We start from the raw sequence: 23524 nt of genomic DNA, 5'->3' as shown, positions 1-23524 counted from the left end.
TTTAATATACTCAGAACGTCAGAATAGATGAAGAGAAAGGACAAGAACATTTTTATGCACGAGGAGCTTAGGGGGGGGAAAGCAATAATGGCAAACAAAGAGCACAGTGCAAAGAGAGATAAAGTATAATGGAAAAAAAAAACGAACTCACCTTGAAAACCTCCACTTCCTCCAGGACCAGCTCCTCGGTCTGCAGATCGTCTCTGGGCAGCACGATGACTTTCTGAACCGTCCCCTTGTCTGCGAACCACAACACACACCTGTCAGCTACACACCTGTGACCTCCTACACACCCACATGTCTCCACCTGTCAACGACCCCTTAGATTTTTCCATTTTTATTCACTCAGTGACCTCCAACATGGGATAATCCGCATATCAACAGCGTCTGCCGTACTCTTGGTCTCTGTCATGTGGATCCTCTCTGTGGTTTGCCCTATCCTCAATGACACTCTATTCCACGTAGTGTACTCCATTACAAACCTCTTCTTATGCCCCTATACCTATTCATTTAGGTTGTATAAGACATTCTCAGCACTCCTCCTTTAGCATGTTTGATTTCTGTGAAGAGTACAGTGGGACACCTCAGATAATTTATGACTTTCTTCATTGAGCTTTGACACGGGGGCTAAATGGTTGCTTTTGACAGCAGCTGAAAGAACAAGCATTCCTCCACAGTGGCCGTAACACACATACGACGAAAGCCGCGTTGGGTTCTTATTAAAGGTTAGAAGCCTGCAGACAACCATATAATCTCTTTTACGCGAGTGGACAAGATTAAGATGACGGATATAGCTCCCACCCCACCCCCCCTTGTTTCCTTCTTTTCTCTCCCTCCTGCTGTTGATCCACCCTTGCCCTCCAGGTACACATTTCCTCTTGTTTACTTCACGTGAACGGAGCAAAGTGCAAACCCTTCCGTTGGTTACATTTGCACTCAAGCAGTAAAGGGAAGAATGCTTTCCTCCGTCATGATAAATGATTGCAAAAAAGGGCGTTCTTCATAACTCAACTTCCCACTGACGCCGTCATTCACCACCGTAACTCTGAGTTCACAGGTTCAGACTTCAGAGCTGACGTCATTTACAAAATAGCCCTAAACGGTTCTGACACATTACTTAACAAACAGATTATAACTATTTCATTACATAGATTACAGAGGGGAAAAAAAAAACACTCACCAGTTCCTAAGAAAAGCACTTCATAGTTGCCATCTGCAGCAGTCACCTGGTCCACAGTGATAGCGGTGAATTCATAGTCTACGTTGGTCCTAACCACTAGGGGGCGCTTGTGCACTGGGTACACTGCGTTGTACATGGCTGGGTGATTCCTCATAAAGTTAATCACTTCATCTGGATAGTCCTTAGTGGATTTCATGTTGGGAGTGAATGTACCTCCTGGACACTGTGGGAGAGAGAGAGAACTATTAACATTCTACTAATTAAAAAAAAAAAAAAAAATCTTAAAACAGGCACGTAGTACAGCTTGTAGTAATATTTGGATTTTGATATTGCACCGTGCCTGTATCGTGTTCAGATGGTTTCTATTTGAGTCCTAAGTCAGAGATAATCACTGTTTCTGTGGGATTTTCAAATACGGGGTCAGTGTAAGGTGACGTGAGCTCACCGTGCCAGGGCGAGGGTAGGGGATCTTCCCAGTGTAGGCCACCCATTGGTAATTGGGACCCTCTTTGTGGGCAAAGGGTCCATTGAAGACCATGCGGATGTCGGCCATGGAATAGACACAGACTGCTGAGCCTTTGAAGACAGAGCTATAAAAGAGGAGGGAAATTTTTAACTCAGATTACAAAAACACTATTGTTGTTGTACAACACGCATGCACACGATCACGCAGTCTTCTTCAAAGCCGCGTAGTTATTGTACACTGACCCAGAGACAGAGAAGACTCCATATATCACAGGATTTTTTGTGTCCTGCGTTGGCTGTATGTAAACATCTCCTGTAAGGAAAAAAAGAGAGAAATCATCATGTGCAAAGAGCAAGTGAAGGAAATATGTTCTACAACACAAACACTTCTCTTAACTAATATTGACACAGCTTTCGGGCCGATCCAGTCACTTTTAGAGAGAAAGACTTTTAGGTAACACATTCAGTGGAAATGGTGCACTAACAAAGAAGCTCAACCTTAATCTTTGTTGAGAACACATGGTATCCATTACTGGATTTAGATAGTGAGCTAAGTGGGCTCTTGGGCTGTGCTTCTGTGAGAGTCACTAAAATCCATAACAGCGCCACAAGAATAAAGGTCATGGATTCATGTGAGAGAAAGTTCAAGCTTTCCCGCAACAGCGCTAAACAAGACAAAACACAGCAATAATAAAGCTTATTAAAGGTGCCATATGTAAGAATGTGGCCAAAAACGGTTACTACATTCAAATTCAAAATACCGAGGTCTTTGAGGTTTTCGTTTTCTGATGTAACTGGCAACCCGTGGTTGCTCGGCAGCTGAGACTCTACTGACTGCAATGATTGGTAGACGCCGGTAGGTGGCGCCACAAGCCAAAACATGATTTCAAAACATAAACGTGATTTGCAGTCTGCAAAATATTTTTTTTAATGGAAATATTTTGGCTGTACTGTTGTTGTTGGTGAGTTCAGTTTGTTATATGAACATTATTCCTGAGTCTCTCTGATATATTAAGAGGATTTTATGGCCAGTTGCTTTAAATGTATTACATAATGCAACTTTAAAGCTAAATAAAAATTAGACAACATGCGCTTAATTGCAAAGCTCATAAGCGCCTGTTAAATATGTTAATCAGTGTGTTTATTTCAATATTAACTCATCCATCAGTGCTACCAAAGTTGACGAATAGTCATGGAGTAATTATGGTCACAAAAAGCCTTTAGTAATAATAATAATAGTGGTAAAACATTTGTTTGTTGGCGCCTTTCTCAAAGTCACCTTACCTACAAATGCAAATATAAAAATTAGAATCAAATATAATAATAAAATACAATAAAGTGTGGTTTAAAAGCTGAAAGGAAGGGTAACATTTGCCCACAATCTGGTAAAAAAATTATAAAAAAGGATAAAAAAAAAATGGTTCCTTCCAGACAGCCCACCTTCTGTCATTCCTATATCCTGCTGACGGAAGCAGTGGGTGTAAAACCACAGCAACTGACTGTGCAACAGGAAACTGAATGACAACCACAGGAAAGACAGGTAGGGAGAAGCCTTTTTAAACAGATAACACACTAAAGCTGAAACCCAGAGAGGCAATTTCACCTTTAGAGCCATGTAAATGCAGCAATTAAATCAAAGCACCAGACGCATGATATTTCACATCTGGACACAGGTGGCACCAGAACAAAAGTCAACAACTGGATCAAAACAAGAATGTCCCATCAACTGGACTGTAAACGTTGATGGAACAGAACCAAACGGCCTGCCCACATCTGCATAGGATCCTCATATAATGTCATGGAATGACGACATTAACATTACTCGGACCCCTCCCTGATGCGGAAAGTATGAATCATATCACTTACACTAAAACCCTGAGTTTTGCAATACTGTTCACTTTTGCATCTACAAACAATCACCAAACCCATCATCACATTATTTCCATGTTTACCCCCCCCCCCCTCCCTTTTTGCCTCTTATTAATGTTGCCTATATGTCTGGTTTCCTCTGGTCTAGACCGTAGCTGTGTAATTGCTGAACCACCCGAGACTTCTCCGGAGGAGACAGAAAATGTGAGCTGATGATTTGCAGGGATTCTCCTCTTCTTGCTTTTATAGTTTATGCTTTCCACATAGAACGAAAGGAAATATCTCTTTACTCCCAAGAGAGAACGGCCTCATAAAGTCTTCAGCCAATTATTAAGGTCTGTAAATCATGAATGCACACACGCATGCATGTCCTGCAGGACTCAGGATTTAGCTCATCCTTTTTTGTTGTTACTGAGGTAAAGGTCCAAAGCAACAAATAAAGAGAAGATAAACACGTGATGGGCGATTTGACTTTTTTCCCTGTTCGGTACCTGACCTAAATAGTAATCCCAAGAGCCGCGTTCACATGCCTACAATAGGATAAGGGCCTTCGAGGGAAATAGAGCGTTCTCCCAACCTAGTTGTACAGGAAAATGAAAGACACCATTGAGAAACCTGAGAAGCGAGTAATGTAATAAGAAAAAAAAAATGTATATTATTGTTTGGAGAGTGTGGAAAGAGTAAAACTGCTAAAAAAAAAAAAAAGTACAGTGAATGTTGGGACTGGATCAAAACTGCTGAGTTTTGTTCTCAAACGAGAGAGTCCAGTCTTCGGAGGGACTCCTCACAACTGCAAGTACAGTGCTGAAGAAAAGGATCAGGCACATTGTTCCTATAGTTCCCAATTTACCAGGTCAGTCCCTCACTCTCTCTCCCTCACACACACACACACACATGCAAAACCCACTCACTTTTGTTTAAGATATCATGAACGAAAATGACAACTACAGTTGTGGGACTGTGTGTGTGTGAGAGAGAGTGAGAAAGAGAGAGCATCTCCCACAGCTGCCACAGCTGGAGAAGTGGAACGGTCATGGGTTAAGCGTGGACACAGCGGCACAAAGGTCCGTCAAAGGTGTCACACAACAGACGATCCTCGACACGGCATTCAGCTGTTGGTGCCGCAGAAATGAGAGATTCGCACGCAAGCGCACGCACATGCACATGCAGGCGAGTTACAGCGGAGGAGCCAGGATAGCTCGTTCACAGTCACTAAAATAAGATCATGGGTTCATGGGAGGAAGAAGGGAAAAAAAAAATACTGTATATATAACGTGATTTGCAATAAAAAACCTTTCTGACAGGACAGTAATGACACCAGCTCGAGGGGAATGTGTGCATTATTAACAGCTAAAAAAGGATCGAGATTTGTGTGGCAATAAAATGTCAGCATCTCATTTTCTCGGAAGAAATCTTTTGTTTCTTTGTGCTTTGTACAAACTATTTTAATTATCTTTTTTTTTTTTTTTTAATGTTCAGGTTTTTCTTTGCTCATTTTGAGGTTTGGGAATCTAAACTTTTTTTTTTAACCATTGTCTGACATTTTATGGCCAAAACTCTACTTGATTAATCAAAGAAAAGATCAAAATGATTGTTAGCTGCAGCCCTAAAAGTAGCTCTCATGTATTGTTATTATGACTCAAAGTAAAACTCTTTTCAATCACAGGGGCTCAGTAAGTTACAAGGTGTGAGATGGAGCCAATACGTTTCACATAATCCAACTGTAAAAACTCCCCAGGTCTCAGACGTGCTTTACCATAATGTCTTTCTGGATCAGACCAGGACTTCAGCTGCTCCGAGCGTTTTAGCAAATGCTCCAGTAATTACCTGTTAATTCATTTAAGAAAAGGGGGAATGTTTCTTGCGATTATTTTCTTTCTGAGAGGTGAATATCGGTTGATTAAATTCAAAGTCAGCCGAGTTTGACACAACTGAAAACTGGGAGTAAAAGAATTAAATCTATCTCTAAATGTCTTGAATTAACAGGATGTACTTGAATGGTTTCAGCTTTTCAAGTGAAACTCACACAAGGTGCAATGACTTTGTCCACTATGTTTTGGTTTTGCAAATATTAAACAAACAAGATTTGACATTCATTAAACCTCAACATTAAAGGTGCCATTAGGCTGAATTCATTGTCTTTTGCCAGAGCCAGGAACGCTGTTTCCAGTCTTTTCAGCTAAAAGCTCAATGCCTCTTGCTGCTGCTGTGTCTTCATGTCGAAAGAAGTGATCAACACTGTTGACCAAAATGTCAATCTCCCCATCTAATGGACTCGTTTTAATGCACAGTAGTTAAAAATCCATTTGCCCTTGTGAGCTACTAAAATCTGAAATTTCCTTTCTGTAAAAGACAAACCCTCCAGTGACAGAGTTTTATAAACATATCCTATTCATATCATATCATATTCACTTTACTGTCCCCCACCAGGAGTCCTTGGCAGAGGTGACTGCTTCCTTCCTTCCTTCCTTCTCCGTCTACACTGACATGCCCCGTCCGTGTTCATTCACAAGTCTGTTCCACCAAACATTTTACAGCCTTTACTCACACAATGTCCTGACAATGAGAATCTTCATCGGCGCGAAAACAGACGACACTTCGGCAGCGCTCTTCAGTCACGCTGCTTTGCGTGCCAGTGTCAACACTGACCAAACCAGCACAGACACAATCCTCATTTTGTCAAATCAAAGTGAGCTCATTCTGCAAAGTTGTGCCTACTGTGTGTCAAAAAAAACAGCTCTTAGAGCAGTAGGCAGGTTGAGTTAAAAGCAATGAGTGCGTCAGCAAGAGACAAGAAAAGCATCAATGGCTCCAAACAGACACGTCACTTTTCATTCTTGAGACGAGTTCAACAGCAACAGTAGCCTCACACATCAGTCTCTTATCACTATGTGGCTCTATTTTAAACCAGTGAGACAGAAAGAGATTCCACTGAAGAGGCTAATAGTCTCACACACCACACACACAGTCTCCGACATTCTTGCCCAGTGATCTGATCTGCTCTCCATCAGGCCGCCCCCCTTCCACACACACACATGCACAAAAGACATTTTGAACTACAGTTGTGTGTGTGTGTGCGTGGTGTGTCTCAGTTATATTATAAAATGCTCTAGTGGGCTGCCATATGGGCGGCCAAATACTGAGCGCTGGTGTGTTTGTGCTCCACTATTTGGCAGATGCTGCAGTAGAAACAACAGGCCCCGCAGTCGACTGCTCTCTACTTAATATTTCAGATGTAATTGCACGTGACGGGAACCCAAAAATTAATACGTCTGCGATAAATCCAGACATGTACTTTCTCATTGCTATCCAATACCGACTGTCAAAATGATTAACCGCACGTTGAACAGATTTTGCTTTGCTTGAATTAATTCTTATTCTGAAAAATTTTGATTTTGATTTGCTTAAAATGCCAATTTTACTACTGTATGTTAGAGTGACACTTCTTGTTCATGACATGACATGTGATTTGGTTCACATGAAATAAAGTTAAATATTTATCTGATAATTTAATGAGAGGATAGACAGAAAATAACTGCGGTGACATGTGTACATATTACATATTTCATGAGCTCATATATCATATATCACACAAAAGACAAATTGGAAGTGTGGGAAAAGCTCCGACAATTTATATGAAACCCTTTATGAACTGACACAGAATAACCCATGAAAAAAAAAAAAAAAAAAAAGATCACAGTGCTGCCAGAATGTTTGATTGACAAGGAAGTCTATAAAACACTTCCCACGCAGGCAAACTAACATATACATTTCAGCTGATGAGAAGCTGCAAAAGCGTTTCACAGGTGTACTCACGGAGCTCGTCAAAGTGCGTCTCCATGCCGTCGGCCCCGGGCACCGAGCAGATGAGCCTGGCCTTCAGGAAGGTACTCCACTTGTTGACCAAACAACAGTGGCCCCCGTCATCATTCTGGGTTTGGAAAGGTAGGAGGAGACACAGATCAGTTTCTCCATCATCAGATCATTTGTATGAATAAACAAAATAACCTGCATAATGAGGACAGCTGTAGTTAAAACACACAAAATTAGTTTATATACAATAATTTATCCATCTATCTTATGATAATTTACTAGTATCATCGTGAGCAAGATGATATGGCACACCCTTATTAGCATTTGGGGAATTAAACCATTGAGGGAAATTATCTTTTTTTATTAGTATTTTCCAGTGTAATTACAGTAAACAACCAAGTGTGTAGGGTACAGAGAAGGCCAGTAAGAGTATCCAGATGTTGGGCCAAGAACGACAGGGCCGGCTCTCTCTCCGGAGGCTGGAGCATGACACGCTGAGAGGGGATGACTGTTTGTGTGCCGGGTCACCGCCTGACCCCCTCGAATAAATACAATGGTGAACAGCTGAAGCGATGAGCACACAGAAGCCACATTTTCTCACTCGTTACCCGTACTCATATACCGGCTGTAATGTTCACACATGCATGCAAACATTCACCGACATCGTGTGCACACTGTACGCTGAGAAAGATGGCCCCACAAACTTACTGGGACATTTTATTTTTGTTGTTTCCATGGCTCAGCTCACTATGTTTTTCTATAGTGCACAGTATAAAGTCTAGTTTAACCAAGAAAGACTTCTTAAATAGGAGGTTTTTAAAAGGCACAGTCTCCGCTGTACACTTAAAGCTTCAAATGTTTTAGGACTACCAGAGGGAAGAGGTCAGGAGATCACGGGGTCAGAGCTCAAAGGGCAATCTCACAGACACAGGGATGCATTGTACACAGGAAGGTTAAAGACATGTGGATTCCAGCATGTCAGCGTTGGCCAAATACTCGTCCTGAGCCCATAAACATTCAAACACAGTTGGTGACTCGCCTCGGGAGGCACGAGTCTGTTTTTCATATCGAAGCAAGTTTTCATTTCATTATGTTTACACCCCAAAGCAAACACTACTTGTGTGTACACACCAGGCAGATGCGACCTATTCGGGCCTGGGTCACAGGACTCTGGCCCATCTCTGAGGACTTCTCCCGGAAGAAGAAATACAGCTTGTCGTCATTTCTCTCCGCGCTGTCGGGGATGAGGTGGACATGGACGAACGTGGGGTCTGTGGGGAGAGAAGATAGTGATATTTACGAGGGAAGGAAGGACATGGGAGAATAAATGACTGGATTTATTAATAAACGTTTCCTTTTTTGGTCTAAAAAAAACAATTTCAACCATATATTTAGAAGCCTGTTTGGAATGTACGCTTAAAAGTCATGAACTGGCTGAAAATGTGTAAAATTTACAAGCACAATAGAGTTTTACCATTCAGCCATCTGGAGTTATACTGATCCGTCCTCATGGCTGTCTTTGTCCCCAAAGTACGGAAAATGGCAGAGTCCGTTCCCATAAAGTCAACGTAAACCCCGGCGTACAGTTCACCATCTGAGAAAGAGAGAAACAGTTTGGTTGAAGGACTTTGTGATTTGTTACTGATTACATAGAAAACGGAATTATCCAATTAGCTAAGCTCCACCCACTTTGTTACTATTACTATCAGTCCATCAGGCTTGTTATTCTACATACATGATACAATATACAGGCAGATTTACTTCTCAAAATTTACAGCAACCTTCAAAACGTTTACTTTCTGGGGTTACAAAGAAGCAAAGTAAGATTCCAAATGTTGTCATAACCTTGACCTACATTACTTTCAAGGAGCTTCCTGTAGAAATCAACAACCACTTTGTAAACGTTTGCCAACTTTTTTACTGCCCTACAAATGTTCTGCTTCGTTCTGCGGTTCTTTATTCCCATTATTCTTCACAGGAAACGTCGACATGCGAAATATATCATCTCAGAAACAAACGGGGCTCACACGCACGTCATGAAGGCATAAAATATGACCCCATATCCATGTGTGGAGACTGACAAATGTACACAACAGCCTTGTTAAGCCACAGGAAGGCAAGGTGTTTGTCCTCCAGCTGCTGTTAGGGCCCCACTGGAGAGCAGGTGTGACTGTCACAGCTCTAAAAGATGGAGGAACGAGAACGCAGGAGGTGGAGCAGAGGAAACAAAAAAACACTGCCCTAGCACCATTATATTCAATGTCATGGTCCTCAGCCGTGTTATATGGAGATTAATGACATGTCATTAAAATGTCCATGGATGACAGGGTGGCTAATGTGGTGGAGAGCTGAGCAGTGAGTGGTCAGTGGTAAATCTATTGTTGCGGTGTAGGGTTCTTAATCCTTATCGGTTCTAACAACAGTGTCCCTTGTACGACGCAGACTGGTGAAGGTGGGCGGTAAATCCATCTTAGATGACAGTAGTGGCTCCATATTGGTCAGCTGGCACTGTGCTAATGTGGGAAAGCAGTGCCAGTGATTTACACCCACTGTCTAAACCCGCAGAGAGATCACCTTTCACTGGTGGCAAATGTGGGGTTCAGGACCTGACTGACTGAGTGACCTTGAACCAGAGGACACAATCTTGAGGAGAATAACAACAGATGAAAAGTGACAGTAACCAGGCTGAACCGTAGGCCCCGTTTAGACCAGGTCAAATCTATTCATTGTGACCACATGTGATCAGATCTAGTTTCACCCGTGCTGTATTCAAACACACACTGATGTCATGTCTGATCGCATGAACAAGTGTTGGTGCGGCAGGACAAGTGGCAGGTAGAGAGGGAAAAGGAGCTGAGTGAATTAAAGCACAATTAACTTACACAATGTTCGTACTGTTAGAAATAATACATTATGTGGTGACCAGGGTTAATTCTATGGATATAAATGAATCAACACACGGGCCCTGAGTGTAAAAATACTGTGAAATTGCAGAAGGTCAAAGGATGTCGGAAAAAAAACACGATGGCTAGATTATAAATTATAAGGTTGATACACTTATATCTTACTCAAATTAAATTGTCGAAAGCAGTATTTGACGTCCAGAATGTCCTACATCTGCTTTATATTGAGGATTTGTGTTTAATTTACCACCTGTCTATATCATTTTCTGTAGAAAGAAGACTAGATAAACCCTTGAAAACATTGGAAGAGACAAAAATATATTTTAGATAGTGTTAGAGGCACTCAAAGGTTTTCTGATGGAAATCCATTAATCCTCCAGTGAAGGATTCTCATTGGGATGGACTGTACCCATGTGTGCTAATGTCCTCAAGTGACCAAACCCAGATGATACTCACTGATCAAAGCAGACACGCTGTTGAGCTTCGGGTCATAAGAGCACTTTCCCTTCCCAGATTCCACTTTCCCCGGCTCCAAATGAAATATTTCTTCCTGTTATGGAAAAATCATATGGAGATGGCAATAAATTTAGCACACTTCATCTTGTCACTGTGATTCCCTTATGTGGGGAAAATTAGGCAGCGTATGTGAGTCCTGTGGGACATGTATGGCCTGATAGGGGATGAAGTATTAGAATAATGAGGGTGCATTCATACTGAAAAATACATGCGGGGAAAAAAGCGAGGAATCTCTCATCCATCTCTATGTCACTCTGCTGCCTAAAACAATGTGTCATGGGCTGCTTCTCCTTGCATAATAAGCTGCATGCCAAATATCTCTCAGCTTCCTGGAGCCTATGGCTGTGCAGGTCTACTGCTGACACCAGTAATCCACCACAATGAAAACAAGCCTGGGATGGAGGCTGGATGACTGATGCTCACACCTCGTGGCAACCCCGCACGCAAACACTGATAGGTGATTGGCAGGAATTTGCGTAAGAGAGAAGGGGAAAATGAATCAGTGGCGTGCGATGACATGTCCTCTATCCCCGCCTCACAGACCAGAGCATGTCCGTTCGCCTTTTTTTAACGCCCAACTGCGACAGAGATGGAGACTTCTCTGTCGTTGTGCACACTTGTCCAAACTCACTTCATTGGATCATGCTGCACATGCATCCGTGCACAGTTCCCTACTCATCTTTGATTAAAGTCACCAGTTGTGCAACTGAGAAGGTGCTTACTCGTAGCCATGCCAGATGTTGACATGTAAAGAAAGGGGGAGGGAAACTGTGCCCAACAACTGTGCTATAAAATATGACCCCATCAGAAAAGTTGTGAAACACACACAAAAAAGTTGCAACATTTTCAAAGTGCCCCCACTTCACATAAAGCCCTCACATCCTTTTCAAAGTGTCATTCTGTATTTTGAAGTGCTTGGATAGCACAAACAATGGAGACATGTTTAAGTATGTGGCTCTTTTATTTCTTTTGCTGCACAGCTAGTTGGCTACAGATGGCTGGTGTTTGCTCTAAGCTAACAGACCCTGCTATGGGAGTGGGTCAGATGCTAACTAGTGCGACTGCCTCTGTGGGAGAGAGTGCACCACATTCCTACAGAAGGTGGAGGGCTCAGTGGGGTGAAGGACTGATGGGTGGAACATCCTGCAATGTCTGAGATAAGCAGAAAGAATGCTTCCGCCATCTGTTCATGTTCATTGAGATATAAGCGAAAAATACAAAATGAATATGCCATGCAGTAAACACCAGTGAGCCTGTGCAAATAAATGTGTGCCTCACAAAAGTCAAGAAAAAGATGCAAAGCGATTTCACGTTGATATCCAAGCTCAAAGATACAAGACAATGAGAGATAAGAACGCATGCTCAGAAAATGAAGTTTATGAAAAGAAAAGAAAAAAAAAAGGTTAGAACAAGAGAAAATGAGAATGCATTTCCACATGATTAAAATCAATTTGGTGGAGAGTGGGATTGATGCAAAACAATGAAAACAAGATGGCCAGGTTGAAGATAATATGCACACAAACTGTGCTCAGACACAAAGACGGGGGAGCATGCTGGCAGTGACCACGAGCCCAGGCAGTATGCAGGGCTGTGGTGCAGACAGGGCCCACATCGCACCTTTACTCCGAGTGTCTCGTGCACCGCGCTGGATTCAGCTGCGCGGCTAGCCCTTCCTCTGGCCTGGGCCATCTGCAGATACATGGATGTCTAAAACGGGAGACAGCAACACAAACTAGATGTTACGCCACTAATGAGGAAGAACCGGGGTCTCTGCTAATGTCCTTGCCTGCTGCTTGAATATGTCTTGATTTCCGGATACAGCGAAAAACCACTGAAAACAATACCTTTGTGTGAATGAATATGATGCAAGTGCATAAGGGTAAATGTATGTGCAAGATTGTGTGGGGGAATGTGTGTGACCTCATTTGACCAGATGGTGGAAACGGCAACAATAGTTTGCTGTCGTGTGGTTAAGTCAATATCACAGTATGTTAAATACATTCCAGTCAAAGCCAAACATTCAACTGGTACAAACTGCAAATGCTACAATGTGAATGTGTGAGTTCAATCATGGTTAACTCCTTGGCCCAGCTGGGGTGTGTTTGTGTGTTTGTGTGTGTGTGTGTGCGTGTGACTCAGACAAAAAAAAACAGCCATCTCATTAATGGAATATAACTGGAACATTCCACTGGCACCCCATAATGGGAGCTCCCACCTCCAATTAGCCATGGTCTCACATGGTTGAGGCTGGCGCCTGGCCTGGATGAATTCATGTATGCGCAAATGGATAGGTGACTGAATCAATGGACTTTGTTCATAAGGGGATCTTGCATGCAACAAGGGACTCACGGAAGCCGCACTTGCGTGATGCATGTCGCATACACTGTTTCGTGAACTCCAGCGAAAGTCAAGTGGGAAATACACTTGTTTATTGATCCCCTGATCATCAATTTAGGAAAAAATGTGTGATAATCAAAAGAGAGTGAGGTGTTATAGGAGAGTATTTTGAGGTAGTGATGCCTGGTTTGGTTTAGAAAATTCAAGTGGTCCCAATAAAGACTGAGACTAAACAGAGTAGCTTTAACAGCTCATTGGGGGCAACAGCACAGCTGTGTGCTGCTGAGTCTGTGCTGGCTGCTTTGCCAGATGCATAGATGTGGTAGCATGGGCAGGCATAACAATTGAGAACAGTCATTGTAAAGGGAACCTATTATAAAGTGGACACACCAGGCCACACTAGTGCCAACATTGCACACATGCCTCTCAATACTAGATGTACCATTTCCCCTTGTCATGCACACTCTTGTCCTGTCTGCTTATGCATGTCTCTCTACAGAGCTAGGGTATGCCTGGTCATCTATATTTATATCTATAAATATCTTGCCAGAAATGAAGTGGCAAATGTGTGCATACTTTCAAAGTAGACTGACTACATAAACATCAGAAGTGAAACACCACCCCACATTGAAATTACTTTATGCTGTACAGAATATCTTCTTATTTTTCTTATTCTATTATTCTATTCTATTCTATATTCTTATAAGGAGAAGCAAGATATGGGATGCACATCTATTACTTATCAGAATCTGAATATTTCTCTGACATGTATATTATATGCAATACTTTTGGATGGATTTAAGTTTGAGCTGTAGACCAGATGCTGAAAATGATCATTGAGGATCAGAAGGCGGCACCAAGTGTTGACATTAAGATTGATTAACATGAGCATTGAATGAAAGTCCACTGCGTTTCATGGTGCTTCGTGTTACGTGTCCAGTGTGGCCCAGCTGTAAGAATTTTTGGAAGCCAAAGAAGAGGGAGAGTCCAACAGGAGAGAGCTGTGCTGAGCTAACCTGAGGTTTGCGTCCACGGTTGACAAAGGTACAGACTGGATTGTAAGCTCCTGTCCCACAGACATACAGCTGAGTCCGATTCCATGGCTCGATCAGACGGATGAAGTTTGCACACTCCTCCTAAAGAGACACAATAATGAAGCAACTTAAATATCAATGCACTTCCAATAAGTACATTTGCAGATTTACAAATGCTAAGCTTGAGAAAGCATAGGCTAGACAATATATACCATTAATACTGTACTTATAAATATATTTAGTGTTGTTGTGCTCTCCACCCGACCTAGCAATGAGGAGGATGGTAAGATTAACTCAGCTTTTCTTCTCCAGTTTGTTCCTGTCTATTTGTACAAGACAGAAGGCAACCAGTGTTTTCACTAGGCCAAGTGTGAATCCCACAGATGAATGCCTTTTTAATTGGTTACTTAAATTATAACTAACAGAGGTTGCTCTTTGATTAGAATGCAATGGATTTAATTAACCACATATTTTATTTTTTTTCTCCAACCACTCAAGTTGATGGAAATCACCTCTACTGGAAAATGCAGCAGAGGTCTTCTGGGCTGTCAACATGCATACTTACATTGGCATCCTTCCCACTCACAAGACACTCCATCCTTCTTCGTTCTGACACTGGCCAATGGATCTGCAGGCAGAAATTGGAAGACATTTCATAGTCTGAGGCCAACTCGTTATACATCACTGGCATTAATGAAATTTTGGGGCAACAAATGCAAAAGGGATATCAACACGGGCACATTTTAGTCTGGTTAGGATTGCCATAGCCCAATTACAGTGTTTTAATCACAAATAAAGTGCACTCCAAAAAAAACTAAATGTGAGCCAGCAAACATGGTTGTTGCTGGGACATGACAATTTGCCCTGGGGGAAGCTGTTCTAAGTGCTGAGGTAAAGGAGCTTTCTTCATCCCAGTGTTACAACACATTTAAGAGGCCACAGCTTGAGGGACGGAGAATGGTAAAGTTCTTACGATATGCGGCTCCTTGTTGATGTCATGAAGATCCAGGGACAGGATGTGGTCCTTGCTGCCCACGTACATGCGGTCATGGTCTTCGTCCATACGCAGAATGCGGTAGTCTGACGTGTTGAGGAGGTAGGCGAAGTGATGAGCAGTACCGGTAGATCTCAGCTCTGTTTAAAAAATGAAAGCATATCCGTTAATGAACAGCTGTGGTTGCACATTAGAAGATTATTGCCCACATATGCACGCACAACTGACACATTCCTGATGCCACTCCTGCATACCCATGTGGAGCCATCTGATGGTTTTTCACCAACACTGTGGTAACTTAACACCGCACATTAGACACAAGTGCTACTGAGTGTCTGTCACACTGTGTTGATAGCTTAATACCGCCCGAGTGGATCAGAAGGTCGAGCTCATATCGTCAGAAGCCAGTGGCTTCCAGGCAGAGGAACAGAGAGTGGTTCGTGAGATATTTACCACACATTTATTCCGTATATACACGGCAGGGCAAAATAGATATGTTCCGTTTCTATGGATTTACACAGCGCAATTCTCGCGTGGGCAGTCTCTGAAGGCCGGAGGGGTGCGCGCACCTTTGGTAACACAATGCAGTTAACACGTTCCCTCATGTTGAGAGTAACCCTATCTTCTTCCAAAGCTGTGTTGGAGTGTTTGTTTGATATGTTCTTCTCGGTTCAGCAACCATGTACAGGCGCGGGGCAGAGAGGCTGCTGCTGAGATAGCAAAGGCCCCTTGCCACACCATAGACAAACACACTCCCCCTCTATCTATAGGGGAGAGGCATTAGAGGGTGGCATTCACATATTGTTGGACAAACACTGAGATTTCATTCCAACAGCAGGAAAAGTCACTGTTTAGCTTTATTGAGCAACAGACAACAGGCAGCGAAAGAAGTAACCACACTTTGAGGTTACTCCAAGTGTTTTGTGTTGGTTTTTCAGCCAAGATGTGGTGGAGATAAACCAGAGGAGCAGTTGTCAAATACAGTTAGCTTTGTTTGACTGTTTACATATCACATACAAGAACCCACGTGTACCAGCGTATAATTAAAGCAAGGAACACATGTCGTCAATGTGGGACTGAACTTGAAATTGGAAAACAATCAAACAAAAAAAAAGTTTACTTTGGAAAATTTTAGTTTGGATATGTTTTAGACGATAACAAGCTCGAAATGCACAATCATCATTGTGATTGAAGTTACTGCGAAACATTCCTGCGAGGTTGTTCGGTGCATGTGACGTGGTGATCGTCAACATATTGCAAAGGCAGCCACATGTCCAACACTGGGCCTTAAAATGAACACCATTAAGAGACCCTTTTAAAGAGTCTCCCTATGGAATCTGATATTACAAGTCTTACCGGCAATTAGCCCTAATTTTAACACAGGGTTACATCAATAACCAGAGATTAATAGCATTAGATTTGCCATATTTATCCAGTTTGATTTAATAACTTTACCCACCAGTGGACTGTTTACAGGTCAGCAGCGTGACTGACAGCTGCCGGATGCCTGCGCAGAGGAGCTACAACATGTGGTTGGACCCTGTGATTATTTTTGTTGGAGAGTTAAGTTGAATGATGAGTCCCAGTACACTGTGGGTTTTGTTTATGTGTGTGGCTGAACAGAGCGAAACACATGAGTCCGGCTAACAACGAGTTGTACACGCACACAAACATTCCACGGGCCAGTCAAAGCCTTCCCCGAAACAGGTTGTCAGCAACTCCTCGCTGTGTGTGTGCGTGTTTGTTGTCAGAGAGAAGCTGGATGGGGTTGTCTGTCAACTGAAGAGGGAATGTGAAGAGTGCATAATAACAGCACACCCAAGACAAAGCTGCACATTAAAGCTAAGTCTGTAATTTATTTCTGAAAAATGTGTTTTTAATCTTCTTTCTTTAAATACTGTTCATGTTACAAAAGGCATCAATAAATAAATTTTACTGATTTTTTTTTTTATTTGCTGGCATATGTGTCACTAACTAACCAGCCTGCCTGCACTCACACTGCATGTGCTCTCACTGCACATGAAAACAACTAGACAACAACAACTTTTGATGATGTAGCTGTGACGATAAGAGGGGTACGTATCTGTGTCTGACTTACAGACCATAAATGCAAGTAATCTAATCTCACAATCTTTTGAGATTCTCTTCTCTAAATACACTCTACATGCCAGGAAAAAGAGCTCAGGGTAATTAATAAATTCATCTTTGTGTCATTGTAATTTAACGTACGTGACAAAATAGGTTGTTTGTTTAATCAAACTTTCAGAGTTCCCTCTGCTCATTTTGCCCTTTTGTCATTACGACCAAATGAATCAGAGATGACGTATCTTGGACTCTGTGGGATTTAAATGAACTCACCAAAGCCTAAATGCCATTGGGCCGTCTGATCCCTTTGGTGTGAGAAGAATGAGGAGGAAATCTGGTGCAAAACAAGATGTAAAAGCTTTTTCCATATTCCAGCTGATAGAGATCATTCACTACTCTCTCAGCCTCTCTCAGCTCAGTCCAAAAGTCAACCTTCGCCTCAGGCAGGGGCACCATATGAGATGTTAATGGAAGATGTATAACAACATATTGAGCTTAGCGGTTACGGTGCTCTGGGGGTCAGGCCGCCTGTGGAAACAAGGCCCTGAACTAATGCTGGTGCCAGACAAACTCCAAGTCACAATTGGCTTGGACAGATGCAGAGAGCCTGAGCTTCTCATGGATGATGTTGAGGAGAGACTTGTTTACTATGTTTGAAGAGATAAAGAGGAATTTGCTGGATGAAGTGGAAGTGTGTGATAATTCCCAAAAAAGGAAGTAAAGGGAACATTTCTGCTACAGTAATAAGTTTCAAACGAGCAAAACAATTTGGAAAAGATCCATGATCTCTTTGACCAGTAACATTCTACTGAGCTCAGCCGTACACAACATCCACAGTATTCCAGACACAACTACACACTCACAATAGGAGATTACAATGTCAAACAGTAAACGCTTAGAGACTCAGAACTACTGTGCTCTTTGTCAGCCACATTAGGGCATGACAGCATTTTCTGCACAAACAAACTTATCCTTGAGATTTAGAGGCTGGGAGCAGTGTACAAGTGTGACTATTAGAGCCGGATAAACCCTTAAAGAAGCCCATTACTGCGTGTACGGTTTAGGTTCACTCTGGGGGGTCTGCAGACACACAGCAGAGGCTTTGTTTTCAGGACCGCAATGCTTCCCTGTGGTGGAATGGCAAAGACTCTATTAGAGGTGAAAGCAAGCCGAAGAGGGAACCCGATCTCCGCACTCAGTGTCTCTCCCTTTTACTCATACACTTACTTTCTTATTCTTACAGGCCAGCACTCGCTCAGACAGACGAGGTCAGTGTATGAGATCTCTCATTATTTTCTCCTTTTCCATATTTGTAATTCACGTGCACAGCAGTGAATGAGGGATAGTGTACAGACAATAAACCAATTATGCAGGAGAGGGAGTATGGACACCAAAGTCAACTATAGTGAGAAGGATCCAGTCCATTTTCCTCAGTCTGCTGATCTCAGACAATCCTCTCCTCTCTCAGCATCTCATGGTACCGCCAGCTGATACAGCCTACTGCCAGTTCCCACAACTCAACACCCGGCTGCAAGGAAGGTTTGTGTCGGTGACAGAGAACGGGTCACTGAGTTAAGATGAGTCCTGAAGACATTCTCTGTAAATGCTAGCATCAGAGCCAACTGCTAAATGCTATGCAGGGCTACACATCACACAAGTTCAGCAAGTTTTTTTTACGTTAACCTAAAACACTAAGCATTGGTAAATTAAATCAACCTTTGAAGATACAGCTGCTTATATTTTTGAATTTTGACAGCGCTACTTCAGTCAAAGCCCGACTTCTGTTTGTATTGATTTATCTCTTCAATGTAAAATCAAAATTCATGGTCTTTACTATACCTACATTTACATACATGGACCAAGGCTTCCAGTGAGGACATATGAGGTCTCTGTATAGCCTTTAAAACTTGCACAACATTAGTACCTCTGGCACAGTTTTGGGATATTGTTCTATCTTTCTGCCTGCATGTACAAATGCAAGACCTTGAATACAAATATGGTCTGATGGTCTCAGCAGGGGTAGCTAAGTCAAGTAAAACTGCTCCGACAGTTAAATGACGAGCAAAACAGCAAACACAGATGGTTTATTTCTCTTACTGGCCAGCACTCTGTGTCAGATATCCTTCCTACGAATAGCAACGTCCATACAGTCACGTTGATTTGTGCACGCTAAACCCTCGGTCGCTGCATTGGAGCTCGAGGAGTGGCTTGCATTACAATGTAATGGTTGCACTGGGAAGCGTGGGATGTGTTCTGCCATTCTTTTGCAGCCGATTCTACAGACAATTATGAATAAGAGCATATTCTTGTGAGCTTTCCTGGTTCAAGTGGGTATAGAAACATGGAGGGGAGACATGTCTCACTGTCAGACTGAACCAGCCCTCCTCCTCCTCCTGAGAGAATACTTGGCTGCTGACGGCGATCTCCGGGGCTGCAGGCCTGCATGTTATTGCACATCTCTCCATCTTAAATTAATAGCCAACGGGCCGAGTTTACTTTGGAAATATGTTTGGACAGGAAAAGCTCACTGGCATGCAGCTCACTCTCAAGATCACATCTCCAGAACTAAGAAAGCTCACTAGTAAATGCTTTTTTTGTATGCAATGATTTCCCACCCTGCTGTGACACAAGGGAAAGTTGAGCCTGTATTTTATGTATCATATTCAGATGTTAATGCATCCTGCCATGTGCTTCAGAAACATTAGAACTTCCTCTCATTAAGGAGCAAAAAAAAAACGTGACTTAAGAGCACACACAGACCACCACACTCATAGCTGTCCCGGCAATTTAACAAGACACATTGGGTATGTGATTGGATCACAGAACACTACAGGTGGTGTGTTTAAATAATGAACATTGAAGAAAAGGGTAATTAAACAGGAGTAAATACACATCCTCCATCCACCCCACAATGCAGAACACACTCACAACACGACACTGATATGGGCGCTCCACCCCACTGCATATTTCTTTGGTTTCAAATTGGGTAAATTAAAAGTGCAGTCCACTGCCAATGACAGTTCTGAGCATGTTGCTGCTTGAAGCCTGCACTACTCTCTGTGAAGAACTGCGGGAGTTAAAGAGGAGACTGGGGGATGGTGATGGATTGAAACAAAAGTTGTGGTTTGACACCAAACAGGAAGGGAGCAATGTGTGTGTGTGTGTGTGTGTGTGTGGAGAGAGAAGGATGTAGCAATCGCCTCCTCACTTTATGGGTCTGTGGTTTTCCTTTGTGGAACCTGTGATTGATAATCAGAAACTACAGCCTCTGCGTCACGACTGTCCTCCTGTGCAAATATCACAACCAGATCCCAGTAAAGCTGTAGAGCTGCAAAAAATGTACAACGGTCCTGAATCATAGCAACCATGAGCTGAACCAGGAGCTGTCCACTTGCATCAAATTGAGATTTGATCACTCATAACACATTGAGAAATTCATTCATCTCTCAAATTGCACAACCTGGCTTCATCCAAACCATTTCTTATTTTGAGTGATCTGGGGCTTGCAGTAGACCGGCATTTTTCTTTGCAGTTACGACGATGCATTGCTACCTTTTTCTATGTCTATATCAAAACAACATTGCATTTGGTCTTTGCGTTATCTGCAGATAGGACATGGAAGTGAGATCACCTGAAACACGTGGGTAATTGCTCTAATGGAAGGTGTAAACTGATGTACCTAGATTTGTCCACCTGTGATCAAATCACCTAAGATGTGCTTTAAAGCAAGGTATGAAAAGGGGGTTGTTTCTCTTCGACAATTACCTGGAAAATGTGGCGATAAACAGGGTTTAATTTTTAGGTAGTGCAAGAAAGTGACAGAAATATCCTGTTAGCCCCTGGCACATAACAAACAAGCTGTAGTACCTGAGCAGTGTCCTGAGGCAGTTTTCAACTCTGCAAGAGAAAGAGGTGTGTTACTTCACACACAACAGAGTGGCAGAAGTGATAATTAGGGTGTTTAAGAGGGGGGCGGGAGAGGTGGCATGCTCTCACACATCAAAGACAGCTCTTGTCAAGAATCCTGGCCAAATATTTTAAATGCTGTCAGAAACCTAAAAGACAGTCTTTAGATGAAACACTTCATTTCATCCACAATGATGGAGCTCTGCGCAAAATATCTTTAGAGACTTTGGAAAATTGCATAGTTGCCTGGTTTGAAGTTAATTCAAATTTTTAACAAGGTGCAGTAATGACTTGGGACACCGCAGGCGTCAAATGCCACAGGTTTAGGGCACTTATCTGACAAGTCAATTATCAAGCACGCATCCCCTAAAATATTGTGCTCACTATGTATCAGTGTGAAGGGAAAAGTTTTTAGGGAAAAGTTGCACATTGGTGTTTGTTCAGCTTTGGGCATATGATCCTGAGAATGTGCAGTAGGTGAGATTGAGCAGATGGACAACTGCTATGACCTGTGTCATATTTCTTTGTGTCTTATTTATAATAAAAAACGGTAGCATTATACATAATATTTATATATTTAAAGATCTTTATGTTGGAATTTAAATGTGTAAATATGCACTTTATGTGCGTTACTTGACCATTGGTTGTAAGGCATTATAAGAATAAGAATTATGAACTTTACTTATATAGCAATTTTGCTTAACAGTCAAATCAAGCCTAAACAAATATTACAAGGCATTTTGCCTGATAATGAAACAACAGATAGAAGCCAGACAGACCACACAATGAGCAGGCAGAAGCAGACTCAAAGATGTGCAGCCATCTGTTTCGGCCGGTTGAGGTGAAAGTAAAAAAGGAGACAGAGAAGAGGTGGGGGACAGATGGATGAGGCAGTATTACACAGTTAAGGCCATACATATATATATATATATATATCACTAGGTTAAAAGTAGCAGTGGTTCTGTCGCTTATCTTAGCACAGCTCTCTGACACAGATTCCCTGTATCTGCAGGATAAGAAAGGACCTTGTATAGTAGCAATCACTGAGCTGATTAAGTGCAAATGTGTGGCCACTGGAAGACTGAAGTGACAAGCAGAGCTACGGTTATACGGGACTGTCTTTGTCCCAGTATACAAGCAATAACAGAGAATCCATTTCTCGAAGTGTGTCTGCCTCCGCTAATCTATGAAGCGAAAGGTCCCCTTTCTGATTGTTGTTATAAAGCAGTTACCAGTTTAGCATGCGGTAAGTAAAACCAAAAAAAAAAAAAAAATCCCCTGGCAGACACAGCATAAAACCAGACTCCTCTTCAGTCCAACAAATGCAAAACTGAATTTTGACAGTGTACCAGCTTCTTCTGTTATTTCTGGGTATTGGGATGGGAACTGTGGGGCATGACCAGATTGAGTCCAACTCTGCTTGAACTGAACATGCAGTAGTAATCTCAGTCATAATAACATGTTTTCATTATTTTAAAAGTATGGTTTTTGGGTCTAAAATGGTTTACGGACTAACACAATATTTTTTTTTTCTAATGTCACGTTAATGTACCCAGTCCGAGTCCAACAGTGTCTTCTTTCCCTCTCCTTCAACAGATTCTTTCAACGCAACTTGTCTTCATGTCAAACATTTGCATGAGTTATTTGGGTTTGTGTAAGCTGCACGCTTCAAAGCCATCAGAGAAGTGACACAGTTGTTAAAGAATGCCTGTGTGATTACTGGTGAGTGGGTATGAGGTTAGCTGCGCTGCTAAATGAAAAGGAATGATAACAGTATGTGAACACAGCAGCTGCTCGCCGTGGCTTAGTCACTATGTGGGATGGAGGATAATAAAAGTGGTCAGAGGCTGAAGCCACTGTGTCACATCAGATAGGGCATTTCACTCAGCAAGATAACAGATACGCAAAAGGCACAACATTCAGGGGGTATGATGTGACCCACAGCTAATCTTTTGCGATGTGCTCTTGCAGACGCGTCAAGCTTCGCTGCATCCTCTGTGTGTGTCTCGACTCTGCAGTTCGCTGCTAGGAGAGAAAACACAGACATAACAGCGTGCCTGTGCAAACACCTGCTTCATTTGTAAACGCATCAACACGAGCACCTTTCAGTCAGTCAGTCTTACTTAAAATTTTTAAATGAACAAGCCACTATAATCATTTAATTTTAGTTTACTGTGATCATCATCACTTGGAGAATACGTGTATAGTAAGTCATTATATGGCTCAGTTACATGTCAGTGCAAAAGCCTCCCATTGAGGTCCTAGATAGTGTTAGTTAGTAATGGATAATATCTTTGATTACAACTTTCCAACCATTAAACAGTAAAGCTACTGGGCAGTGAAGTGAAACTACTTGGCTATTCATGGCACGTTGTTTGTTTCCTGTTGCTGTGAGCACCCTCACCAAGGGAAAAGGTGTGAG

The 23524-nt window shown here is 42.2% G+C and overlaps 1 protein-coding gene across 1 annotated transcript in view; it reads right to left on the bottom strand.

Moving 5' to 3' along the window:
* Positions 1-23524, bottom strand: part of LOC310929540 (semaphorin-3F-like) — a 53597-nt gene that overhangs the window by 5290 nt on the left and 24783 nt on the right. The window contains exons 2-12 of the mRNA XM_083892330.1: positions 15091-15251; positions 14683-14745; positions 14100-14219; positions 10687-10780; positions 8802-8921; positions 8459-8598; positions 7331-7445; positions 1889-1958; positions 1626-1770; positions 1181-1403; positions 152-240 (exon numbers count right to left, since the gene is read on the bottom strand). Coding sequence (XP_083748456.1) covers positions 152-240; positions 1181-1403; positions 1626-1770; positions 1889-1958; positions 7331-7445; positions 8459-8598; positions 8802-8921; positions 10687-10780; positions 14100-14219; positions 14683-14745; positions 15091-15180 — 1269 coding nt within the window. The 5' untranslated portion in view covers positions 15181-15251. The remainder of the gene's footprint in view (positions 1-151; positions 241-1180; positions 1404-1625; positions 1771-1888; positions 1959-7330; positions 7446-8458; positions 8599-8801; positions 8922-10686; positions 10781-14099; positions 14220-14682; positions 14746-15090; positions 15252-23524) is intronic.

The sequence above is a fragment of the Microchirus variegatus genome (genome assembly GCF_963457635.1).
Source record: "Microchirus variegatus genome assembly, chromosome: 7".
Taxonomy (NCBI): Eukaryota; Metazoa; Chordata; class Actinopteri; order Pleuronectiformes; family Soleidae; genus Microchirus; species Microchirus variegatus.
This window is presented reverse-complemented; position numbering and strand designations above follow the sequence as displayed.